The 21,453-nt window shown below is 39.0% G+C and overlaps 1 protein-coding gene across 11 annotated transcripts in view; it reads right to left on the bottom strand.

The window, feature by feature from the left end:
- The window catches only part of WDR33 (WD repeat domain 33), a 110,596-nt gene that overhangs the window by 49,863 nt on the left and 39,280 nt on the right, over positions 1-21,453 (bottom strand). For 10 of the 11 annotated variants that reach the window (XM_040474719.1, XM_040474723.1, XM_040474725.1 and 7 more), the window contains exons 2-7: positions 20,308-20,534; positions 18,421-18,489; positions 17,731-17,835; positions 13,630-13,725; positions 13,293-13,444; positions 11,484-11,581 (exon numbers count right to left, since the gene is read on the bottom strand). In XM_040474719.1, the coding sequence (XP_040330653.1) occupies positions 11,484-11,581; positions 13,293-13,444; positions 13,630-13,725; positions 17,731-17,835; positions 18,421-18,489; positions 20,308-20,511 (724 nt within the window). In that variant the 5' untranslated portion in view covers positions 20,512-20,534. Of the gene's footprint in view, positions 1-8,186; positions 8,630-11,483; positions 11,582-13,292; positions 13,445-13,629; positions 13,726-17,730; positions 17,836-18,420; positions 18,490-20,307; positions 20,535-21,453 lie in introns of those variants that run through there. The other variant, XM_040474728.1, reaches the window with a different exon arrangement.

Here is a 21,453-nt window from a genome sequence, read left to right as displayed (position 1 = left end):
ACTAGGACAGAAAATACATAGAATTAGCTTCCCCAAGACCCCTAACTTACCACTGACCACCTTACTCATCGAAGAGGATAAAAAGAAATGATATTCTACCACAGTTAGCACTAGCTCATCCAACTTCATTACTAAATGGAGTTAGAAATTACTGTGATTAAATTTGGTCAATAGGAAAAAACCTGTTCCTCCCCCCAGAGAACAATAAATGCTGTCCCAGTGAAACAGTCTAGACACCAGTGACCAGTCTGTAGAGGTGTGATGAGTTGTGACAACTTGATTTTCAGTGTATTCAGCATTCACATTCACCATGGTGCTTGCCCAATTCACAAAACGTATTTGAAGAAATGAAGAACTAGAGAAATGTTGGAAATGCTGCTTAAGGATGAGGCCATGCCTTGAGAATTTTTATTGACCAGAGTTGGCAATCATTAAATATTTGATTCATCTAACAATTAAAATAGAATCTTTAGGGGCGCCTGGGTGGCTCAGTCGGTTGGGCATCTGACTCCAGCTCAGGTCATGGTCTCACAGTCCGGTCCGTGGGTTCGAGCCCCGCATCAGGCTCTGGACTAATAGCCCAGAGCCTGGAGCCTGCTTTGGATTCTGTGTCTCCCTCTCTCTGACCCTGCCCCCCGCTCACACTCTTTCTCAAAAATAAATATTTTTTTTAAATAGTGAAATAAAATAGGATCTTTAAATGCTTCCATATGAGATCTTGTTTAAAAAGGCCAATTCTGAGTGTGGAATTTTTTTATACCTGAAAACATCGGAAAATCATGACATTTAAGCAAGTGGCCACAGTGCTAACCCCAGCAGAATGTACACTAAAGAAGTGGTCCTATTTATGGACCACTCGTAAACAGGAACCTTTACAACTGCAATAACTAATGGCAGTGGCTGAAAAAATTTACATGAGAAACGTAAAATATACTTCTGAAATGACCATTTTTAACCTTAAGTAGGCTGAGAAATGGAAGCAGGCTCTGAAATTAGTTTTGGAAATAAGGTAATAACTGACATTGATCAAACGTTCTTTATGGCACTACATGCTTCTCATGAATTAACCTATTTTATTCTCATAACTACTTAGGAAGGTCAGTACTACTATTAATCCCCATTACACAGAAGAAAACACAGATACAGGAATGTGACTTGCCCCAATGTCTCATGGCTGGTAAGGAATAAACTGTGACTAACATCCAGGTTCCAGAGCCTGTGATGATAATACACAATACTATCTCTTTATATAATAACTTTTGTTGTGTTGCTTTTAGTATCAGGAAACTAGTAAATGAAGCTAATCAGAGAAATAATAAAACACTGTTTTCAAAAGAACACAGAGGCAGGGTTCCTGGCTGGCTCAGGTGATCCAGCATGTGACTCTTGATCTTGGGATCATGAGTATGAGCCTCCCTTTGGGACTAGAGTTTACCTAAAAAACTAAAATTAAAAATAAATAAATAAACCCTTAATGTTTATTAAAAAAAAAAAAAAAAGAGGGGCACCTGGGTGGCTCAGTCGGTTGAGCGTCCAACTTTGGCTCAGGTCATGATCTCACCGTTTGTGGATTCAAGCCCCACATCATGCTCTGTGCAGACAGCTCAGAGCCTGCAGCCTGCTTCAGATTCTCACTCTCTGCACCCCCCAACTTGTGCTCTGTCTCTTTCTCTCAAAAATAAATGCTAAAAAATTAAAACAAAAAAACAAACAACAATAACAACAACAGGGGTGCCTGGGTGGCTCAGTCAATTAAGCATACAACTCTTGACCTCAGCTCAGGTCGTTATCTCACGGTTCACAAGTTCAAATCCTGCATGTGCACTGTCAGTGCAGAGCCTGCTGGGGATTCTCTCTCACCCCCTTGATCTCTGCCCCTGCCCCGTGCACATGCACTCTCTCTCAAAGTAAACAAATTGAAAAATAAAAGAAAGAACACAAAGGCAAATCAAGGAAATTAATACAACTCTACAAAAAGGAAAGGGAGATGATAGAAAGAAACCACAAAATGACCCCAAAAAGCCCTTGAAAAACAGTAGAAAAAAAGGGAAAGTAATTTAAAGAAAATATATTTGAAGGTCTAACCTACCTAACAAAAGGTTTGGGTGGAGTAAAAGGCATGAAGGAATCTTTAGAGTGCTGAAAACATTCTTTATCTTCACTGATAATGACCACTACACATAAAACTTTTTTATAAAGGCACCACCAGTGCACACTCTTGAGAAGAAAAATCTATTTTACATAAAGTGTTCATTACAGGGTATTACTGCCTCCACCAAAAACCAGTGGTTTGGAATAAGTTATGCTAAAACAATCCTTTTTTTAATTTTCTTTTCAGAATTACTGAAGGAGTGTCAATGAAATTATAGTCAATAATAGGCAATCTTTTGAACTAGTCTGTGGATCATGGCAGAAGATCACGGCTTTATAGCCACATGACTGAAAGGTCATTTCCAACGTTAGTTTCCACTAGATGTTTTGTTACCTGTGATGCAAGTCTGCAGAGAGGGCTGCAAGGTTCTTTACTTGGCCTCTGTCCCGTTTAACATCTTTTTTTAATAATCTAGATGACCAGCTTTGCAAATTTACAGGTGATCCAAAGCTGGCAGTTCTCTAGGTGTTAGGATTGAAGAAGATACTGTGATGTTAAATTTAATGACTTAATACATAAAATGTTAACTGAAGATAAATATAAGGCCCAGTATTAAGGTTTTCAACCTCAATTCTGGCTTATGAGTTTATATAAGAACAAATGTAGAGGCACTGGGTAGCTGACTCTAGATCTCAGCTCAGGCTCTGTGCTGATAGTGCAGAGCCTGCTTGGGACTCCCCAGCTCCCTCTCTCTCCCTGAAAATAAATAAACTTTAAAAAATGTGCAGGTTTTAGATGATTAGTGTGAATTCATATGGTGTCCTGCCTTCCCCCATTTAGCAAAAATGGGTATTCAGAATGGTGAAGCTTAATTCTGGACTACAGATGCTCAAAATGGCAGCCGGTCCAGAAATCATGAGAAAGAGTAAAGGGATTAAGTATTCAACTTGGGTAAGAGAGACTTAAATGCCATTTTCAAATATTTAAAGCATTATGTTTGAAAGTCGGGTTGGATTTATTATATACAGATCTAGAATTCAGGGGGTGGGGAGGATATATCATATATGGGTTTAATGATGGAAACTTTTTCCTATAGAAAGATGAGAGGGCTGCCGTGTGAGCTCTTAAACGTTCCCTGGCCCAAACTGGGAGGTCTGCTTGCTGTCCCCCTGTGGTGGCTGTGCCTTCCTAGTATTCCCTAGGGACCAATACAGTATTTAAAGATATCAGCAAATTGAAGCAGATACAATTCACTGGGCTAATCATCCAAGTAAAATGTGATATGCCAAAAGAATGCTAATAATGGGGGCGCCTGGGTGGCGCAGTCGGTTAAGCGTCCGACTTCAGCCAGGTCACGATCTCGCGGTCCGTGAGTTCGGGCCCCGCGTCGGGCTCTGGGCTGATGGCTCAGAGCCTGGAGCCTGTTTCCGATTCTGTGTCTCCCTCTCTCTCTGCCCCTCCCCCGTTCATGCTCTGTCTCTCTCTGTCCCAAAAATAAATAAACGTTGAAAAGAGTCAAAAAAAAAAAAAAAAAAGAATGCTAATAATGGTAAAGTTTGCTCTTTGAGAGCGAAGAGAGTTACAGCAAAATACCTTCAAAGGGAAAAAAACAGAGGATTCAGCAGATTGGCTTTGAAAAACTTATTAGTGCATGTTGGGGAAACTAAGACTAGTTTATGAAATAATCCATAAAAAAGGATAAATGGGGTGGGGGGTGGATGGGACAGGACTTAGAAATACCATTTCTTGATTTCAACAGAAATTCTTAATCTGGTCTCTCTATAACTAAAGAGACCATAGCACTGTAGGTGCTTTTATAGATTCCAGACATAGGACATAAATCAAACTTTAAAATGGTTTTCTGACACATCGTTAAAATATAAAGGGAAAAAGTAACTATTAAAACAACAGTATTGGGATGCCTGGGTGCCTCAGTCGGTTGAGCTCTCGATTTCAGCTCAAGTCAAGATCCCAGGGTCGTGGGATCGAGCCCCATGTCGGGCTGTATTGAGCACAGAGCCTGCTTAAGATTCTCTCTCTCTCCCTTTGCCCCTCTCCCCTGCTTCCACTTGCTCACTCTCTCTCTAAATTAAAAACAAAAAACATAAAAAACACAGTATTTGTTTTGGTACTTAACCTCCCTCGTTGATAATTATTTTTAATGTATCATACTTTAATCATTTAAGGATCTACCCACTAAAACTGAAAAAGCCAAAAGTATATTACCTATTTATCTAATTTCATCAGCTTTTTGCAATGCTCTGAATTTTAACTTTAAAAACTACCCGAGAGGGGAGCTTGGGTGGCTCGTCTGACACTAGCTCAGGTCATGATCTCACGGTCCGTGAGTTCCGGCCCCACATCGGGCTCTGTGCTGTCAGTTCAGAGCCTGGAGCCTGCTTGGGATTCTGTGTCTCCCTCTATCTCTGCCCCTCCCCACTCACGCTCTGTCTCTATCAAAAAATTAATAAACATTAAAAAAAAAAACTACCAAAGATAGGGGCACCTGGGTGACTCTTCGTTTCGGCTCAGGTCATGATCTCAAAGGTCATAAGCTTGAGCACAGCGTTGGGCTCTGCGCTGACAGCACAGACCCTGCTTGGGATTTCTCTCACCCTCTCTCTGCCCACCCCCCACCTCAAAATATGACTAATAATTTAAAACTATAACCAAGAGCTGGATGCTTAACTAAGCCATCCAGGAACCCCTAAAGAAATTTTTTTTAACTACGAAAGATCTAATTAGCTGGGAAGCTCTAACAATATAACCAGGTAACTAATTCATCACCAAATGGAAATTTCAGCCTCACTCAAAATAAACTGAAGCAGGGGCACCTGGGTGGCTTAGTTAGTTGAGTGTCCGACTTCGGCTCAGGTCACGATCTCACCATTCATGAGTTCAAGCCCTGCATCAGGCTCTGTGCTGGCAGCTGAGAGCCTAGAGCCTGCTTGGATTCCGTATCTCCCTCTCTCTCTCTCCCCTTCTCTGTTCACACTCTGTCTCTATCTCTCTCAGAAGTAAATAAATAAATAAATAAATAAATAAATAAATAGCTGAAGCGATACACTCTTTCTGGGAATCGACTGCCTAAATTATTATTTTTTTTTAATGTTTATTTTTGAGAGAGACAGAGCACGAGCAGGGAAGGCAGAGAGGTAGACACAGAGTCGGAAGCAGGATTCAGGCTCTGAGCTGTCAGCACAGAGCCTCATGCAGGGCTCAAACTCACAAACTCTCTAGATCATGACCTGAGCCAAAGTCAGACGCTTAAATGACTGAGCCACCCAGGTGCCCCTCAACTGCCTAAACTATTAATCATTGTGATTTGTTGCTGTCAAGAAACCAGAATCTTTTATATAGAAGTGTCTGGAAATTGCTAGACTCTTAATTAAAACACTGTTGGTGGCAACAGCATGCAACTCTGGCTTCCCAAGAAAGCCACAGATCTATTTTCAACAAGTTTTTTGTCATATTATGTGCAACATTTGAAATTAAGTACAGAGACAGAAATAAAGCCCAATATAAAAATCTGAAAACAATTCCTGTAAAAATGTGAATGTACCATATAAAATCAATACTTCAGGGGCACCTGAGTGACTCGGTCGGTTAAGCATCCAACTCGATTTCAGCTCAGGTCATGATCTCCCAGTTCACAGGTTTGAGCCCCTCATCAGGCTCTATGCTAACACTGCAGTGGGAATTCTCTCTCTCCTTCTCTCTGCCCCTCCCCCTGCTCTCGCTCTCTCCCCCTCAAAATATCCATTTTTTAAATAAATAAATAAACAAACAAAATGGGTACTTCAGAGCCCTACTAATTTCTCCAAATAATATGCTTTGGAAGTCTTGTTAAGACTTATTAAGTCTTTTTCCCACTCATTCTCAGATGATTCTTTACATAGAAGAACCTACCATAATCCAGTCCTTACAGGAGAGAAGGAAAAAAGCCTTAGAATAAACTTCCTCAAAATAAGGAAACACCAAGAAAATCAGTGTCCATAAGTAAAATTGGTTTACATGGTTATTTGGATGATTAAGTAAGATGTCCTTGAAGAGCTTTAATATTAAAATATGCTATGTTAGTGGAAGGAGTTATTCTGATACAGTCTTTTTTTTGCTTTGCTTTTTTTTTTTAATAGGATCTTTTAAAGGAAACTGGGTGTTTCTGGCTTTTGTCTGGGGGAGAACAGAGGATCTTGAGGAATGTTTTGTAAAACATTATAGAAATAAAGTAGGTCTCTTAATCATAAACTATGTGGTTTGCCAATTTTACTTTAATAAGTAAAATTATTTCCAGTAAAGCATCAAAGATTTTTGGAATACTCAGACTTCGTAAACATGTCTTCACAAATTTCAAAACACACTGCTGAACCAAAAGATCTTTGCAGAGGGATTGATGTCATTTATTAAAGACCACAGTCAATGCAATAAGGAAGGCATACACAGGGATTTATCAAAAGTACTAATAATATTCTTCTTAAGTTGTGTGTACTCAGGGGTTCATTTCCTCTCCATGAGTGCTAGATCTGAAAACTAAAAACAGACCTTGCCCCCGAATAAGTCTCACGATAACTCCTTATGTCCATGTCCTTATTATATAAACCAGCATATATCTTATAACCCATTCAGTTTAAACTATTCATTATAGTTTAATTTTTCTGTTGTTAAATATATCATACATTGAAAACCTGTAATATGGACAGTTTTAAAGAATAGTAAAATGACCTTGAGTACTTAAATTACTTCCCTCTAACTACACTCCTCCTCTTCCCTCCCACCCCCAAAAGAAACTCTACAATTCTGTCATCACAGCTTAGGAAGACATCATTACATCCATGTTGATATCAATTTTAAAACAGAAAAGAGGCAGTTTAACATAGAGGTTGAGTATGAACTCTGGACCAAAAACCCTGGGTCCAAATCTTAGTCCCACCTCTTATAAGCTACCTGACCTTAAGACAGGTTTACTTAATTTTTCCATACCTTGGTTATTCGTTTGAAGTGTGGAACAAACAGTATTCAGCTCACAGGGTTACCAGAGATTAAACAAAGTTCTTAGAACATTCCCAATACATAGTTAAGTGTAATATGTCAGCTATAGTTAAACTAAGAAGGTAAAACAAAAACTAAAGCATGCTAAAACTTGTAACCTGGATTCTTTTTTAAGAGTATTATGCTTCTTGGGGCGCCTGGGTGGCGCAGTCGGTTAAGCGTCCGACTTCAGCCAGGTCACGATCTCGCGGTCCGTCAGTTCGAGCCCCGCGTCAGGCTCTGGGCTGATGGCTCAGAGCCTGGAGCCTGTTTCCGATTCTGTGTCTCCCTCTCTCTCTGCCCCTTCCCCGTTCATGCTCTGTCTCTCTCTGTCCCCAAAATAAATAAACGTTGAAAAAAAAATTTTTTTTAAAAGAGTATTATGCTTCTAAAATTCGTTTCAGTGTTCTTATTGATTCTATGCTTTTACCCCTTCTCATGTGCATTCTAACTCTACACTTCTAACACTATCATGACCTCTGATAAAACTGGTAAAACTACACTTCTAACGCTATCTTGACTCTTCTTCCATATTCTCCACCATCTTAAGTATGTGAAAATACCTTATCTTCCCTACTAAACTTTTTTTTTTAATGTTTATTTTGAGAGAGAGGGAGAGAGCACCCACACTGACAGCGTGGAGCCCGACGCAGGGCTCAATCCCCACAAACCATGAGATCACGACCTGAGCCAAATCAATTAGCTGAATGAGTCACCCAGGCACCCCCACTACTAAACTTTAAGAAGGAGAGGGGTCATACCTTTTAAAAAGATTCATCTACCAATGGTAGAAGCATATGCTCATTAATTTTAATGGCTCTGTTTCACTTGGAGTCAAATGGAGAAGTATCAGTAAACCAGAGACTCATTTAGTCTCATGTACTCCTGGTGCTTAAAGGTTCTTTTAATCCCAGCCCATATACTGAGTGCTCCAAAGAAAAGAATAGGGGCACCTGGGCAGCTCAGGTGGTTAAGTGTCTGACTCTCGGTTTCGGCTCAAGTCATAAGCTCATGGTTGTGAGATAGAGACCTGCGTTGGGCTCCGCACTGGGCATGGAGCCTGCTCAAAGTTCTCCCTCACCCTGTCCTCCTCTCCCACTTGTGCGTGCTTGCTCTCTCAAAAACAAAACAAAACAAAAAAAGAATAACTGTGTATAAATTATGCTGACTTGCATGTGCTTTAGTAATGACTGGTATATGACACTTCTCAATTTTGCAGTCTATTCAATTTCATACCTATGGACCAATCACCATCATCTTTTGAGTAGCAAATCTCCTAATGACAGGTCTGTGTTTGTTTTAACCTTAAAAATCTGATTGCTTTCTCTTGTGTAACTTCTTCCTTTTCCAAGAAGCATGAGAACGATCTCAGGAAGGACACTTAAAGGTAACCATAAATCCTGCGGTCAGTAGTATGATATCATGGCTTCTGCCATGCGTAGGGATCCTGTATTCTTACAGCTGATGGTCTACGTTAAGAAGACATGATAACAGTCTTCAAATAAAGGGCTGCCATGAAGAAGACAGTATAGTATAGACTAATTTTTTTTGTTATCCAGAGGCAGGACAAGTCATACAGAAGCAGATTTCTGATATAATGAATAAACCTTCTGAAAACTAGAGCTATCCAAAATTGGAAAAGAGAATCATCTGAGGTAGTGAATACTAGAATGCTAAAAATGTTTATGAGTAGAAGACTGGTTTTTAGGAATGATGTAGAAAAGGTTAAGTATTTGATAGAGTTGAACTACATGATCATAAACACCCCCTTCAATTAAAATGGTCTTATATTTTCCTTATAGTTAAACCCAAGTTGCAGTCTAATGTACAACACTAACATGATGCAGGAGTATGCTTACCTGCCCAGTGTTTAAGAGTCTGTGTGGGTTACAGGAACAGCAACCCTTCACAGAGGCCAACTGGCATTTTAGATGTTGGAAGATCCTATCCTTATTTGACTCTGTGATCCAATTTTCTATGTATAAAAGCTAAATTAAATTCACTTCAAATTTTACATGAAGAATTTCACAGCAGCCCTGAGACAACTGGAATCCCATCACCCTGGGGATCCTCAACCCACAAGCAAAGAACAGGAAAATCATAACACCAGTTTTACTGTTTTATAATCACTGCTAAATTTCAGAAAATTTAGAAAAACAGGGAATGACAGAAAATGGATACTTGGAACCTAATAACTTATCTACTATACCAGACCTGCCTGCTACTAGAACTACTACTTGGAGATACAATTAACTTGGTTTAATAGATTTATATTGGTCCCATATACTCATGGAGGTACTAAGAAAAAATATTTTTAAAAGGAAGCAAAAATCATGAATAAGCTAGAACACATATCATAAAAGTACATGGAAGTTCATTATACTTTTGTATGTTTGAAATTTCCGTAGCAAAATTTAAAATGTTTAAATTTAAAATTAAAAGAGCCCCCACATAAAGAAGAAAATTCTACTCTCAATTAATATAGACAGGATGCTGGTATATTTTTTAAGCCACAGGAGCAGATAATAACTCAGCATCCATTTACCATTATCCAAATTCACCTCAATTCAAATCTGAAAATATGTAACTGCTAGAATATCTCACATACATTCTACATTCCAGAGGAAAAGTTTTTTAAGTACTATTTAGAAACAGCTGCATCACCAAATTGGGTAACATTTCATTGGAACATGAAACTGAAAAATGTTATCATATGTCAGGTTTTCTTTTTTAATCCAAGATACATAGTGATTTTAAATCAGACTTCACAATTATTGTGGTCCTCCCTAGTCCTCTGTAAAAATAATTGTTTTGATACTTTAGAATATTGCTTTTAGTAACTACAATTATTGTTTCCTTTTTATTTCTTAGGATTTTCAAAGCCCAGAAAAAGTTGTCCATCTTATTTCTGTTTAACAGCGAAGACTTCTATCAAGAGTGAGGAAAGATGCAACAGTACCACAGCATTAGGCAAGGAGTCAAGTGATAAGATTCTAGTCCTGGATCTGAACTTATTTCAGATGACCCTGAACATGTCATTTACTCCTGCTGGGTTATGATGCTCATCCATAAAATAACTCCAGCTAAATAACTCCAAAGACTCCATCTAGTTCTGAAATTACACAATATTATAGCCGTCATAGTGAGTACACTCTTTAATACGTACTATATCCTTATACTAGCTATCACCATACAGTAAGTACTGTGGATGAACCCACACAAAATGTGCAAAGCCAGGAATGTTTAAACAAATATGATTTCAAAAACTACTGGCTTGAAATATGGGTTAAATATCAAGGGCATTTATTTTCTTATCTAGAAAGCATCAACACTGAAGGCTTTATAAAGTTCTGGAACATTGTTAAAAGCTTATAATTTAATCAAGACTTGACAGGAAAGGAAAACTGCTGAACAGTAAGTTCTTGACACCCAATGTCTATGGTACTCATGTGTCTACCCTGCGTTTATGTGTCAGAGGAAGATGTTACTTTTATGCTATACTGAAATCAAGAGATTGAAGTAAAATGTTTGTTAAATCAGTACAAATTCAAATTAAGCACTTGAGAAAACTACCTTCCTAGTTAACAATAAACCAATGAGATTACATGTTTTTATTAAATGTAAATGTTTTTGCCTCAATGTTTGTATTACATATATAAAACACAGTTAATTCCCTAACACCCACTGATTTCACATAAATGGTACTGATAAATTGTTAGCATTTTCAGAGCCCTACTTTAAAACCCTTCTTTTGTAGAAGGGAGTAATTCATAACGTTCATAAACGTTAGTTTCTAATTATGAAATCAATAAAAGTAAACAAGAAATCCCTCCAAAATTTAATAACAAGTGGGCCATGTAATGTATAAATATGATATACTTTAAAAAAATACATTTTTGTAAACACCTGCTTGCAGAAACAGCAATAATGAGAAGTACAGCTATTGATACTTCAGGTAATCATTGTAATAGGACTACCAGGAGAATGTGAGCCATGTAAATAAAAAATATAGTGTCATTATGTTGGAGAAAGCTACCTGGGCTACAAGACAGGAAAAGGAATATAGCCCTAACAGATAAATACAGATAAGCAAGTAATTGGGGAGGGGGGTGGAATGACAGAAGGGGAACAGTTGTATTTAATTTATAGCTCAAAGAATTCAAAGATTTTAGTAGTAATAAAAATCTACAAAATGACTGTGAACCAGAAAGAGAGTTCAGGCTTCTTTAAAGAGGCTGGCGGAGACGGTGTATATGTAAAAAAATTGAATGGAGATGTAAGCTGGTATTGTGGTATTGTGATGATTTAACCACAAATGCCTTCCCTATTTAAATATTCCAATCAGGACTGTTAGTACACGTACCTCGGAGAATTCTTTCCTCATGGCAACGAAGAAAGTCCCAGATTCTAACAGTGCCGTCATCAGAGCATGTAGCAAATTTATTATCCGTGGGTGAGAAACTGTTACATGAAGACACACAGCAGGGGAAAGAAGTCAGCATTTAACAGATTATCTGTGCTTCTCAGACAGGGAAAAATAAAAACACTGTGCTGCGTTATAAACAGGAGAGGGAAGTATTCCAAGAGTGAAGAAGCCCTTAAAGAGAATGTTGTCAGCTAACAAAAGCATCTCATCAAACGAAGAATTTAACACAGCAGTTGCGTCTTAGTTTTCAATCATTGATATTCAGAGACCTTTACCGGTGTATTATTAGCACTGATGCTTCCCACACTCCCCACAGAATATTTCCTGTCATACCAACAGAAAACGTGAAGCTCATTTAAGTGTAGAAACTAAATGAAATCTGTTTTTGCAATATTCCTACAAACACGCTGTTAAATCACATTAGGAATACCGCTCCAAAAATTAGCATCAGCTTCTTCTGCCTGGGACACTTCATGACATGATGAGCTGAAAATTTCGGACAGGCTCTTTAAAACTCGTGGCTAAACATCACTACATACAATGTTTCTCGTTTATTTGCAAGGTCTGTGGAAAACTTTCACACCTTCTCCCTGGCAAGCTATTCCATGAATGTTGCTCCTTTTAGGGAAAACTTTAACACAGGGACCTTCAGACTGTGTTTGAAGCCAAAGGTAATCTCCTGCAAAGGATTTTGCCATCTTTACCTCCTTGCCATGAAAGACCATCACGTTTCTCATCTACCTCTAAGAACTTCCTTGAACTTTTGGGTCCTGTGACTAACAAAGAACCAACTGTGAAAACTCAATGTATGGGCAGGACACTACAGCACAGTCTTTGCAGAAGCATGTCAGTCCAACAATTTTTGTTAAGGCTCTGAACGTAGAAACAAGTGACTGCAGCGGATGATGTTTCTATAAAGATGTCAACCTCCTCCCACACATGGGCGGTACGACCGTAAAGAATGCTGCTTAGCTTTATTCTGAGGCTGCAGCAATTCGTCAGGCTTGTTTTTGAAACTTTGTTTTCCAGTTTTACTATGCATATCTCATTGATATGTAAAAATATACAACTCACTGAAAATACTTTAAACTCCACTTATTATTATACATTTGCATAACTGATGTTCTCAACAGTGAATCAGAAGAAAAAGTCCTAGAGTCCTCTTGACAATGGTCTGCTTACAGTTTCAAAGCTTGAAGAACCCATTCATTACTCCATTAACGTTTGCCACATCCAGGGTCACTTGTGAGTTTTTAGTCCTACTACACTTTCCTTTTGAAGTCGTGGCATAACCAAGCCAACCAGGTCTTCACTTAAGCCTTTTTTTCTTGTATTTTGTGTGAACTCTGAAGGTGTTTTCTGTAGGCTTTAGATTTTATTCAGTTGTATAATTAAAGACTGAATTCTTTATTTGGAATGAAAGATTCTTATCTTACACAGTAGGTAATAAAAAGGAATAACGTATACACATTATTAACCATAAATGAAAAGAGAAAACCAGTGCAAAATGCGGCAGACAATACATCTCTAACATATTGCAAAGGCTGATACCGGGACAACACTACTTCAGAAAAGTGCCAGCAAAATGGTGAATGTGTGAAAACAAAGAAAAATATTGTGTTTATAGGGTGCAGAAAGTATCCCAGAATCTGACAGAGCCCATGCATCTCTGCACCCAGAATACACTTAGAGAATAATTTAACCATGACAATAGGGACTACAGAAAATGGTATATTGTGTATAAACCTGGCCTCTCTAATCGCCTCCTTATGTGCCTGGAACATCTTGACGTTGTTCATGTTCGACTGCCAATATTTCACATATCCTCCATGGTCTGCTGTCAACATCCACATGTCATTATGTGACCAAGTCATGGCCCTCACTGGGCTATCATGAGCCTGTGAAAACATAAAACAGTTTAAACATTATATAAAAGAATATATGACAGAAGGCTTTACAGGAGCAGACATCAACTCACAACAATTACTTGTCCAATTTCAAGTTTAAAACACCAACAAAGTAACTGTATCTCCAGTTCGTTACAGGACCACAGGAGGATGCTACATCTGATGATTACTGTTACCTGTAATATTGTTTCAAAATTGAAGGTGAGTCCATTCCACAAAGTGAACTCTCCACTAGAAGCTCCAGTGACCAAACGTCTTCCTTCTGGAGTCCACTAGGAAAGAAAAAGAAGACAGGTTATCCAAGGACACAATTCCTCAATCTTAGTTAATTTTTAAAGCACTTAGAAAGGATTTATAAAATATCCAATAATCACCATTAAATAGACAATACTTTCACTGAATCGTAGTTCAGATTTATAAGTACTTTGTCAGAAAAAAAAAAAAACAAAAAACATGTTAACACAGTGCAGGGAAAGCTCTAGCACTTTAGCCCATAAACTAAATAATGGTAAATATATTGTAAGTATCTGGTTAAGTTACATATACCTACATACATTAAAGAACCTTTAAAAACAAAATTTGCAAAGACCACATTTTTCTAGGATACAAGGCAGGCTAACAAATAAAATGGTCAGTCACCAAAAAAAAAAAAAGAATTATATCTGCTAGTGGACCAATTCAAGCAGAAAAGTTAGTGGTGTTTTATGAAAAAAGCTAATTTAAGGACATCAAGGCTATCAAACTTTTCCTGGCAACTAAATGTACTTTAAAAAGCTCTCCTCTGTTCACAGTATCAAGCAGTCTTATACTAATCTACTTTCCAAAACATGTAATACAACACTCACGACTAACACTACAGCAATATTTTAATGGCATTATTTGTATACTGAAGGAAATCTGTGACATATGCTTATCAATTCAAAACACAACATTTTTTTCTCAACTTTTTATTTTCAAGTTTCCATGACAGATTACACACTAATTTTCCTTAGACAATGTAAATACATGAAATGAAAATACAACAACTGCATTTTCCAAACTAAAAATTGTAACACATACTTGAAAACTGAAGTGTGCTTATCAGAATAGCAGGATGAGATACATAAAATAAAGACTATTTGGGGGGTGCCTGGGTGGCTCAGTCAGTTAAGTGTTGACTCTTGGTTTCGGCTCAGGTCAACAATTTCACAGTTTGTGAGTTCAAGCCCCACATAGGGCTCCCCACTGACAGCTCAGAACCTGCTTGGGATTCTTTCTCTCTCCTTCTCTCTCTACCCCTCCCCTGCTTGCGCACTCTCTCAAAATAAACAAAAATTTTTAAAAATAAGGGGCGCCTGGGTGGCTCAGTTGGTTGAGTGTCTGACTCTTAGTTTCGGCTCAGATCATGATCTCACTGTTTCCAAGTTCAAGCCCCACGTTGGCTGACAGCACAGAGCCTGCTTGGGATTCTCTCTCCCCCCACCCTCTCTGTCCTTCCCCGACTTGCACGTGCACTCTCTCTCAAATAGGTAAAAAAAAAAAAAAAAAAAATTAAAAAAAAAGACTACTTGGTAAACCTGGCTTTTTACTGCTTACCTGCACATCACGACTTTGACTATTATGAATAAAATCTTCCTACTTTCCTAGTTCCTGTTATCTGCTATGGATTGTAACCAAGTAAATACTACAGGCAACCAACTATAGGCACAGGACCCTGTTTTTTTTTTATGTCTTAATTTCTTATAATTTGGACTCTGCCTCCACTATGTGCAAGTGTCTCCTAAGATCTTACAGTTTGATCACCATATAAGAAATTTATCTAATGAACTGCAACAAATAAAGTTTTACCCTTCTGTACTGTGATGCAAAACGCTCAGATTTTATTCATTTCAAAAGATGTTCTGGGGCGGCTGGGTGGCTCCATCAGTTAAGTGTCTGACTTTGGCTCAGGTCATGATCTCACAGTTTGTGATTTCGAGCCCTGCATCGGGGTCTGTGCTGACAGGTCAGAGCCTGCAGCCTGCTTTGGATTCTGTGTGTCCCTCCCTCTCTGCCCCTCCCCTGCTCATGTTCTGTGTGTGTGTGTGTGTGTGTGTGTGTGTGTGTGTGTGTCTGAAAAAAACTAAATAAACATTAAGAAAAAGAATGTTAAGGGGCGCCTGGGTGGCTCAGTCAGTTAAGCATCCGACTTCGGCTCAGGTCATGATCTTGCGGTTCGTGAGTTCAAGCCCCGCGTCGGGCTCTGTGCTGATGGCTCAGAGCCTGGAGCCTGTTTCAGATTCTGTGTCTCCCTCTCTCTCTGACCCTCCCCCGTTCATGCTCTGTCTCTCTCTGTCTCAAAAATAAATAAAGGTTAAAAAAAAAAATTTTTTTTTTTTTTTTAAAGAAAAAGAATGTTAAAAGAAAAGGAAAAAAAAAGATCTTCTCAGGGTGCCTGGGTGGCTCAGTCGGTTAGGCATCCGATGTCAGCTCAGGTCATGATCTCGCGGTTCCGTGAGTTCAAGCCCCAAGCGGGGCTCTGTGCTGACAGCTCAGCGCCTGGAGCCTCATTCAGATTCTGTGTCTCCCTCTCTCTCTGCCCCTCCCCTGCTCATGTTCTCTCTCAAAAATAAATAAAAATGTTTTAAAAAGTTAAAAAAAAAAAAAGATATTCTCTATTATGCTAAGAAGATATTAAAGTCAGCTGCACACCGGGGCACCTGGGTGGCTCAGTCCGTTAAGAAACTGACTGTTGATTTCGGCTCAGGTCACCATCTCACAGTTTCAAAGCTGTGAGAGTCTATGCGCACAGAGCAGAGCCTGCTTTGAATCCTGTCTCCATCTCTCTGCCCCCACTAAACCCCACCTCTCTCTCTCAAAAATAAATAAATAGGGGTGCCTGGGTGGCTCAGTCGGTTGGGCGTCTGACTTCGGCTCAGGTCATGATCTCGTGGTCCGTGGGTTCGAGCCCCGCGTCGGGCTCTGTGCTGACAGCTCAGAGCCTGGAGCCTGTTTCAGATTCTGTGTCTCCCTCTTTCTCTGACCCTCCCCTGTTCATGCGGTCTCAAAAATAAATAAATGTTAAAAAAAATTAAATAAATAAATAAATAAATGTTAAAAATAAAATTAGCTCTTACCAAATTTCCTGACAAACAAAATTATATAACATACTGGTTGGCTCTACCAACAAAATAGCCATTAAAATAAGTTTCTCGACTGATGTTTTCTACTGCTTTAGGCCTCTGAAGCAAACAGGAGACAGAAGACTGACTGTAGCATCTCCCCCAGCCCCTGAGTTCTGCCTGCTGTCTGCCATACCTAGTATCAGAGAACTTGCTTATTATGCTCATTTGCCACAATGTTTGCTATAACTCTCTTTTCTCTGTCCCATTTTTTTCTTCCCCAATTCTTATTTGCTCAACTCTATTAGCTATCTTACATTTCTGGACTTGATGTACTGCTAACCAACAAGTACATTCTTACTTAGCAAATCACAAAGAAAATGATTATACTATCACAAATGGTAATATTAACTGAATGCCTGGGAGACAAAGATGGGAAGACTTTTTATTCCAAACCCCTTCAAATTCTCAAGTTTTGAACCATGTCAATCCACTATTTATTTAAAAATATACATTTTTTAATTTCATGCAAATGTATGTAGTACCTACTATGTACCTTAATGGAGCTAATATTTATGGTTGACCATTGGTCTTTAGCTCTTCTCAGGTGTTTTCCTTACTAGTGACACCTAACAGTCTTCATTAACCCTGAGATGCACTTTCTAAACAGCAGCAAAAGCATCCCTATTCAAGAGCAAGTCCGAGACCTGCTGCAATATAGATCCACAGCCTGCGCAGAGAATTCTATGGAAATTGTAACATGAAGAACAATCCAAAAGCAGTATCTTACTCAATGTGGCTATAGTAGGTAAGTGACTGGGTATTTCAAACGATTTATTAGCAACACACCAATGTTCATACCAGATATATATTTAAAATAATTTATGGGGCGCCTGGGTGGCGCAGTCGGTTAAGCGTCCGGCTTCAGCCAGGTCACGATCTCACGGTCCGTGAGTTCGAGCCCCGCGTCAGGCTCTGGGCTGATGGCTTGGAGCCTGGAGCCTGTTTCCGATTCTGTGTCTCCCTCTCTCTCTGCCCCTCCCCCGTTCATGCTCTGTCTCTCTCTGTCCCAAAAATAAATAAAAACGTTGAAAAAAAAATTTTTTTTAAATAATTTAATTTTCTCTGTCCTGTTAAGCATATGTACAGATTAACTCAGGATTAACTTTTCCAAAAAACATCCAAAAGAATACTTACCCTAACAACAAATACGGGACACTTTACTTTATTTGTTGATGTTCGAACAAATTTTGTTGTTACTGCATTCATAGGATTATTCAACATCCCTATAGGTGGGACCAGCTACAAAAAGAGAAAATTGGGTTTTAAAGAGCTCCTGATTATGCACAGAGCATAAACCAGGGACAGAGCAAGGTAATTATTTCAACATGTAAAGACAAATTCAAGACTATACAGGACTTTCAAAAAACTATTATTATAGATAATAATCAGTCAGTATTAATTAAATTTAAAAAACTGAGACACAGGACAGTTAAATGCCCATTATTAATAAAAAAACAAAAAAATCAAGTACCAGATTTCACCAATTACCTCTCAAGGTCAACATAATAAAAACATGTTTCACAATAAGCCAAATTTAAAATTAGCTTTTGTATTCCACAGACTTTGAGGTAGTGGTCTTTTGTTAGACATGGCTTTAAGCCCCAAATAAAAAGTTCACCCACCATTAGAGTACAAGAAAAATTTTAATTGAGATAAAAACCAATGGAGTACATACATGTTATATTATCTCTTTAGGAATCTTTTGTTTTAATTATAAATCCGTAAAAAGAAAATTCCATGTTGCATTTGAGGTCACATATTTTAGGTTCAAATGTCCAAGCAAAGAGGTTTTATTAAACTAGTGTGACACATCTTAATACTCACATCATTATAATAACCTGCGTCAGGCTGAACTGCCCGCATGTCTCTCTGGTCTCTTTGCCATATTCTATTCTGTTTGAAATAAACAAATTAATTAATTAACATATGGCGCATTATACTCAGTTTCAAACTAAAGTAAGCATTAACAATGTAAGCTGCTATCAAATGGGGAGAAAATAGGATTAAAACCTTTTCACAGGTTCTAACACAAAGATAACAGTGGGTATCTTAAACAGATCTTATCCTAGGGGTGCCTGAGTGGTTCAGTGGGTTAAGCACCAGAATCTTGATTTCCGCTCAGGTCATGACCTCTGTTGGTGAGGTTAAGCTACACCTTGGACTCTGCACCGACAACACAGAGCCTGCTTAGGATTTTCTCTCTCCCCCTCCCTCTGCACTTCTGCCACTCATGTGCCCACAGCACTCCTTCTCTCTCTCAAAATAAACACAGAAAGAAATTTTTTTTCTATGTTTGTTTATTTTTGTGTGTGTGAGAGAAAGAACGAGCATGAATGGGGAAAGGGCAGAGAGAGAGGGAGAGAGAAATCCCAAGCAGACCCTGAGCTCCCAGCACAGAGCCTGATGTGGGGCTCAAACCCACAACGTGTGAAATCATGACCTGAGCCAAAACCAAGAGTCGGACACTTAACCGAGCAACCCAGGTGCCCCAGAAAAAATTTTTTTAAAAATCAGGGGCACCTGGGTGGCTCAGTCAGTTGTGTCTGACTTTAGCGCAGGTAACGACCTCACGGTTGGTGAGTTCGAGCCCCGTGTTGGGCACTGTGCTGACAGCTCAGAGCCTGCTTCAGATTCATATTCTCTCCCTCTCTCTCTCTCTCCCACCCCCTGCCCCTCCCCCCGACTCATATTCTGTCTCTCCCCTTCTCTCAAAAATAAAGACATTTTAAAAAATTAAAAATTAAAAGAGAGAGAGCTCTTACCCTACTTACAATGCTTAGAATCTCCCTCCTCTCTTTACTACACCTCATCCCCAACCAATCATCAAGATACTGCTGACCATTCTCACCATACTTTAATAAAAGGAAAAAGAATAAAGGATAGATAGGCAGATGTCTTCAGTTTCTTCAAAATCCTCAGCACAAAACAATTTCTGGTATCCTGCCCTTGGTTGTCTCAAGACATCTCAAGCTCTCTTAGACTAGTTTTTCAACTGAATTACCTGGAAAAACCTAAATCTGTCTTCGCCTCTGAATGAATCTTTTTCTCATGTCTGCAACATACTAATTATATCCAATATGCCAACAGGTCTTTAACAGATCTCAGGTAAGAAAAAGCAAACATTTTCTTCATTGGAGGCCAGAGAAGACCAAAACCTGATCAAAGTAATAGGGTTAGTAATCAAAAGCGAGTCACAGAGGCTAATTCCTTGGTGAAGACAAGTAAATAAAGAACTCAAAGGGAGAAAGATCAGACAGAGGTTTCTGCAGACCCCTATCCTGCCTGTGAGTGCCACCCACCAGCAGGACCTGAAGAGTCCCTGTGCCTTGTGCCAGAGCCTCAGACACGCAGAACCGCTATTCTGAACGTGTGTTCTCACAAGAATATCCTCATATTGGTAGTGTCAACATTTCATATGTACGTGGGTTTAACAAGTGTCTTAAGGCTGGCCTAGGGATTAAAGTACCACTTTCTAAGATTTGCTATGAACTTTAGAACAAGGCCTATTTCTAAATTAGAGTTTAAATTTCACAATTTTTGAGAAGACTCACACATGCAAAGAGTCAAAATGTACTGGTGACCAGCTGCACTCTGGAACTGCACTCCATCCCATTAATCCAAGGACACAGCTATGCTTATAACCCTGTATTTTAAAAACTTTCTTTTTTTAAAAAAAGACAAAGTTTGATCATCAGAAGCACATTAACTTACCTCCAAATACTTAATTACAGATGGATTATAGTCTATGGTTTTTCGGTTTACTGCTTTTCTCATCCGTTTTCCATCAAAAGTAAGCTGTTGCATTGCTTGCTGCTGTGCAAAATCAGGTCGCTTATAAAAGAGTTGTCGAGGTGCTTGGTGTTGGAACCTTGGCATATGGAAAAAACGAGGAGGAGAACCAATTTCTGTAGCCATGGTGAAGTTTTCGTTCTAGGACACTAGGGTAGGGAAAAAGTACTTTCACTACAAACATCAGCACTAAGCACTGCTTGAAAATATTTTTAAATGAATTACTTTTTACACTTCTCTTCCTTTTTCAAATAAGTATCATTTCTAGCTTTTAGTCAACCTATTTACAAAATGAACTATTGATTTAATGGCAGAGACCAGTTATATATTTTAAAAAGGTCAATTCACAGAATAAGTGCTAATAAGCATTTATTATAAAATTCAGGCTGACGGAAGGAAAAAACCACAGTTTATAACAGCGTGGGGTGTGTGTGCTGAGTATTGTGCATGTGTGAGGTAGGGGGTAGGGTGGAACCACTGAGAACTGTTCACATTGTTAAAATGAAGTTTTCGGGAGGCGTCTGGGCAGCTCAGTCAGTTCAGAGTCTGACTTTGGCTCAGGTCATGACCTCACAGTTTGTGGGTTTGAGCCTCACATCAGTCTCTGTGCTGACAGTGCAGATTCTCTGCCTCTCTCTCTCTGCCCCTCCCCAACTTGTGTTCTCTCTCAAAAAAAATATAATAATTAATTTTTAAAAATATATGTGTGTGTGTATATATATATATATATGTGAAGTTTTCAGGGCACTAGGGTGGCTCAAGTGGCTAAGCATCCGACTTCATCTCAGGTCATGATCTCACAGTTCGTGGGTTCGAACCCATGTTGAGCTCTCTGCTGTCAGCACAGAGCCAGCTTCAGATTCTCTGTCTGCCTCCCTTTCAGCCCCTCCCCTGCTCACACACTCTTTTCCATTAGAAAAAAAAATTTTTTTGTTTAATGTTTATGGGGGTGCCTGGGTGGCTCAGTCGGTTGAGCATACGACTTCGCCTCAGGTCATGATCTCACAGTCTGTGAGTTTGAGCCCCACGTCGGGATCTGTGCTGACAGCTCAGAGCCTGGCTGCGGAT

This window comes from Herpailurus yagouaroundi, unplaced genomic scaffold, assembly GCF_014898765.1.
Source record: "Herpailurus yagouaroundi ecotype Mexico unplaced genomic scaffold, PumYag 140, whole genome shotgun sequence".
Lineage (NCBI taxonomy): Eukaryota > Metazoa > Chordata > Mammalia > Carnivora > Felidae > Herpailurus > Herpailurus yagouaroundi.
The sequence above is the reverse complement of the archived record's forward strand: the minus strand, read 5'-3'. Positions and strand labels throughout refer to the sequence as shown.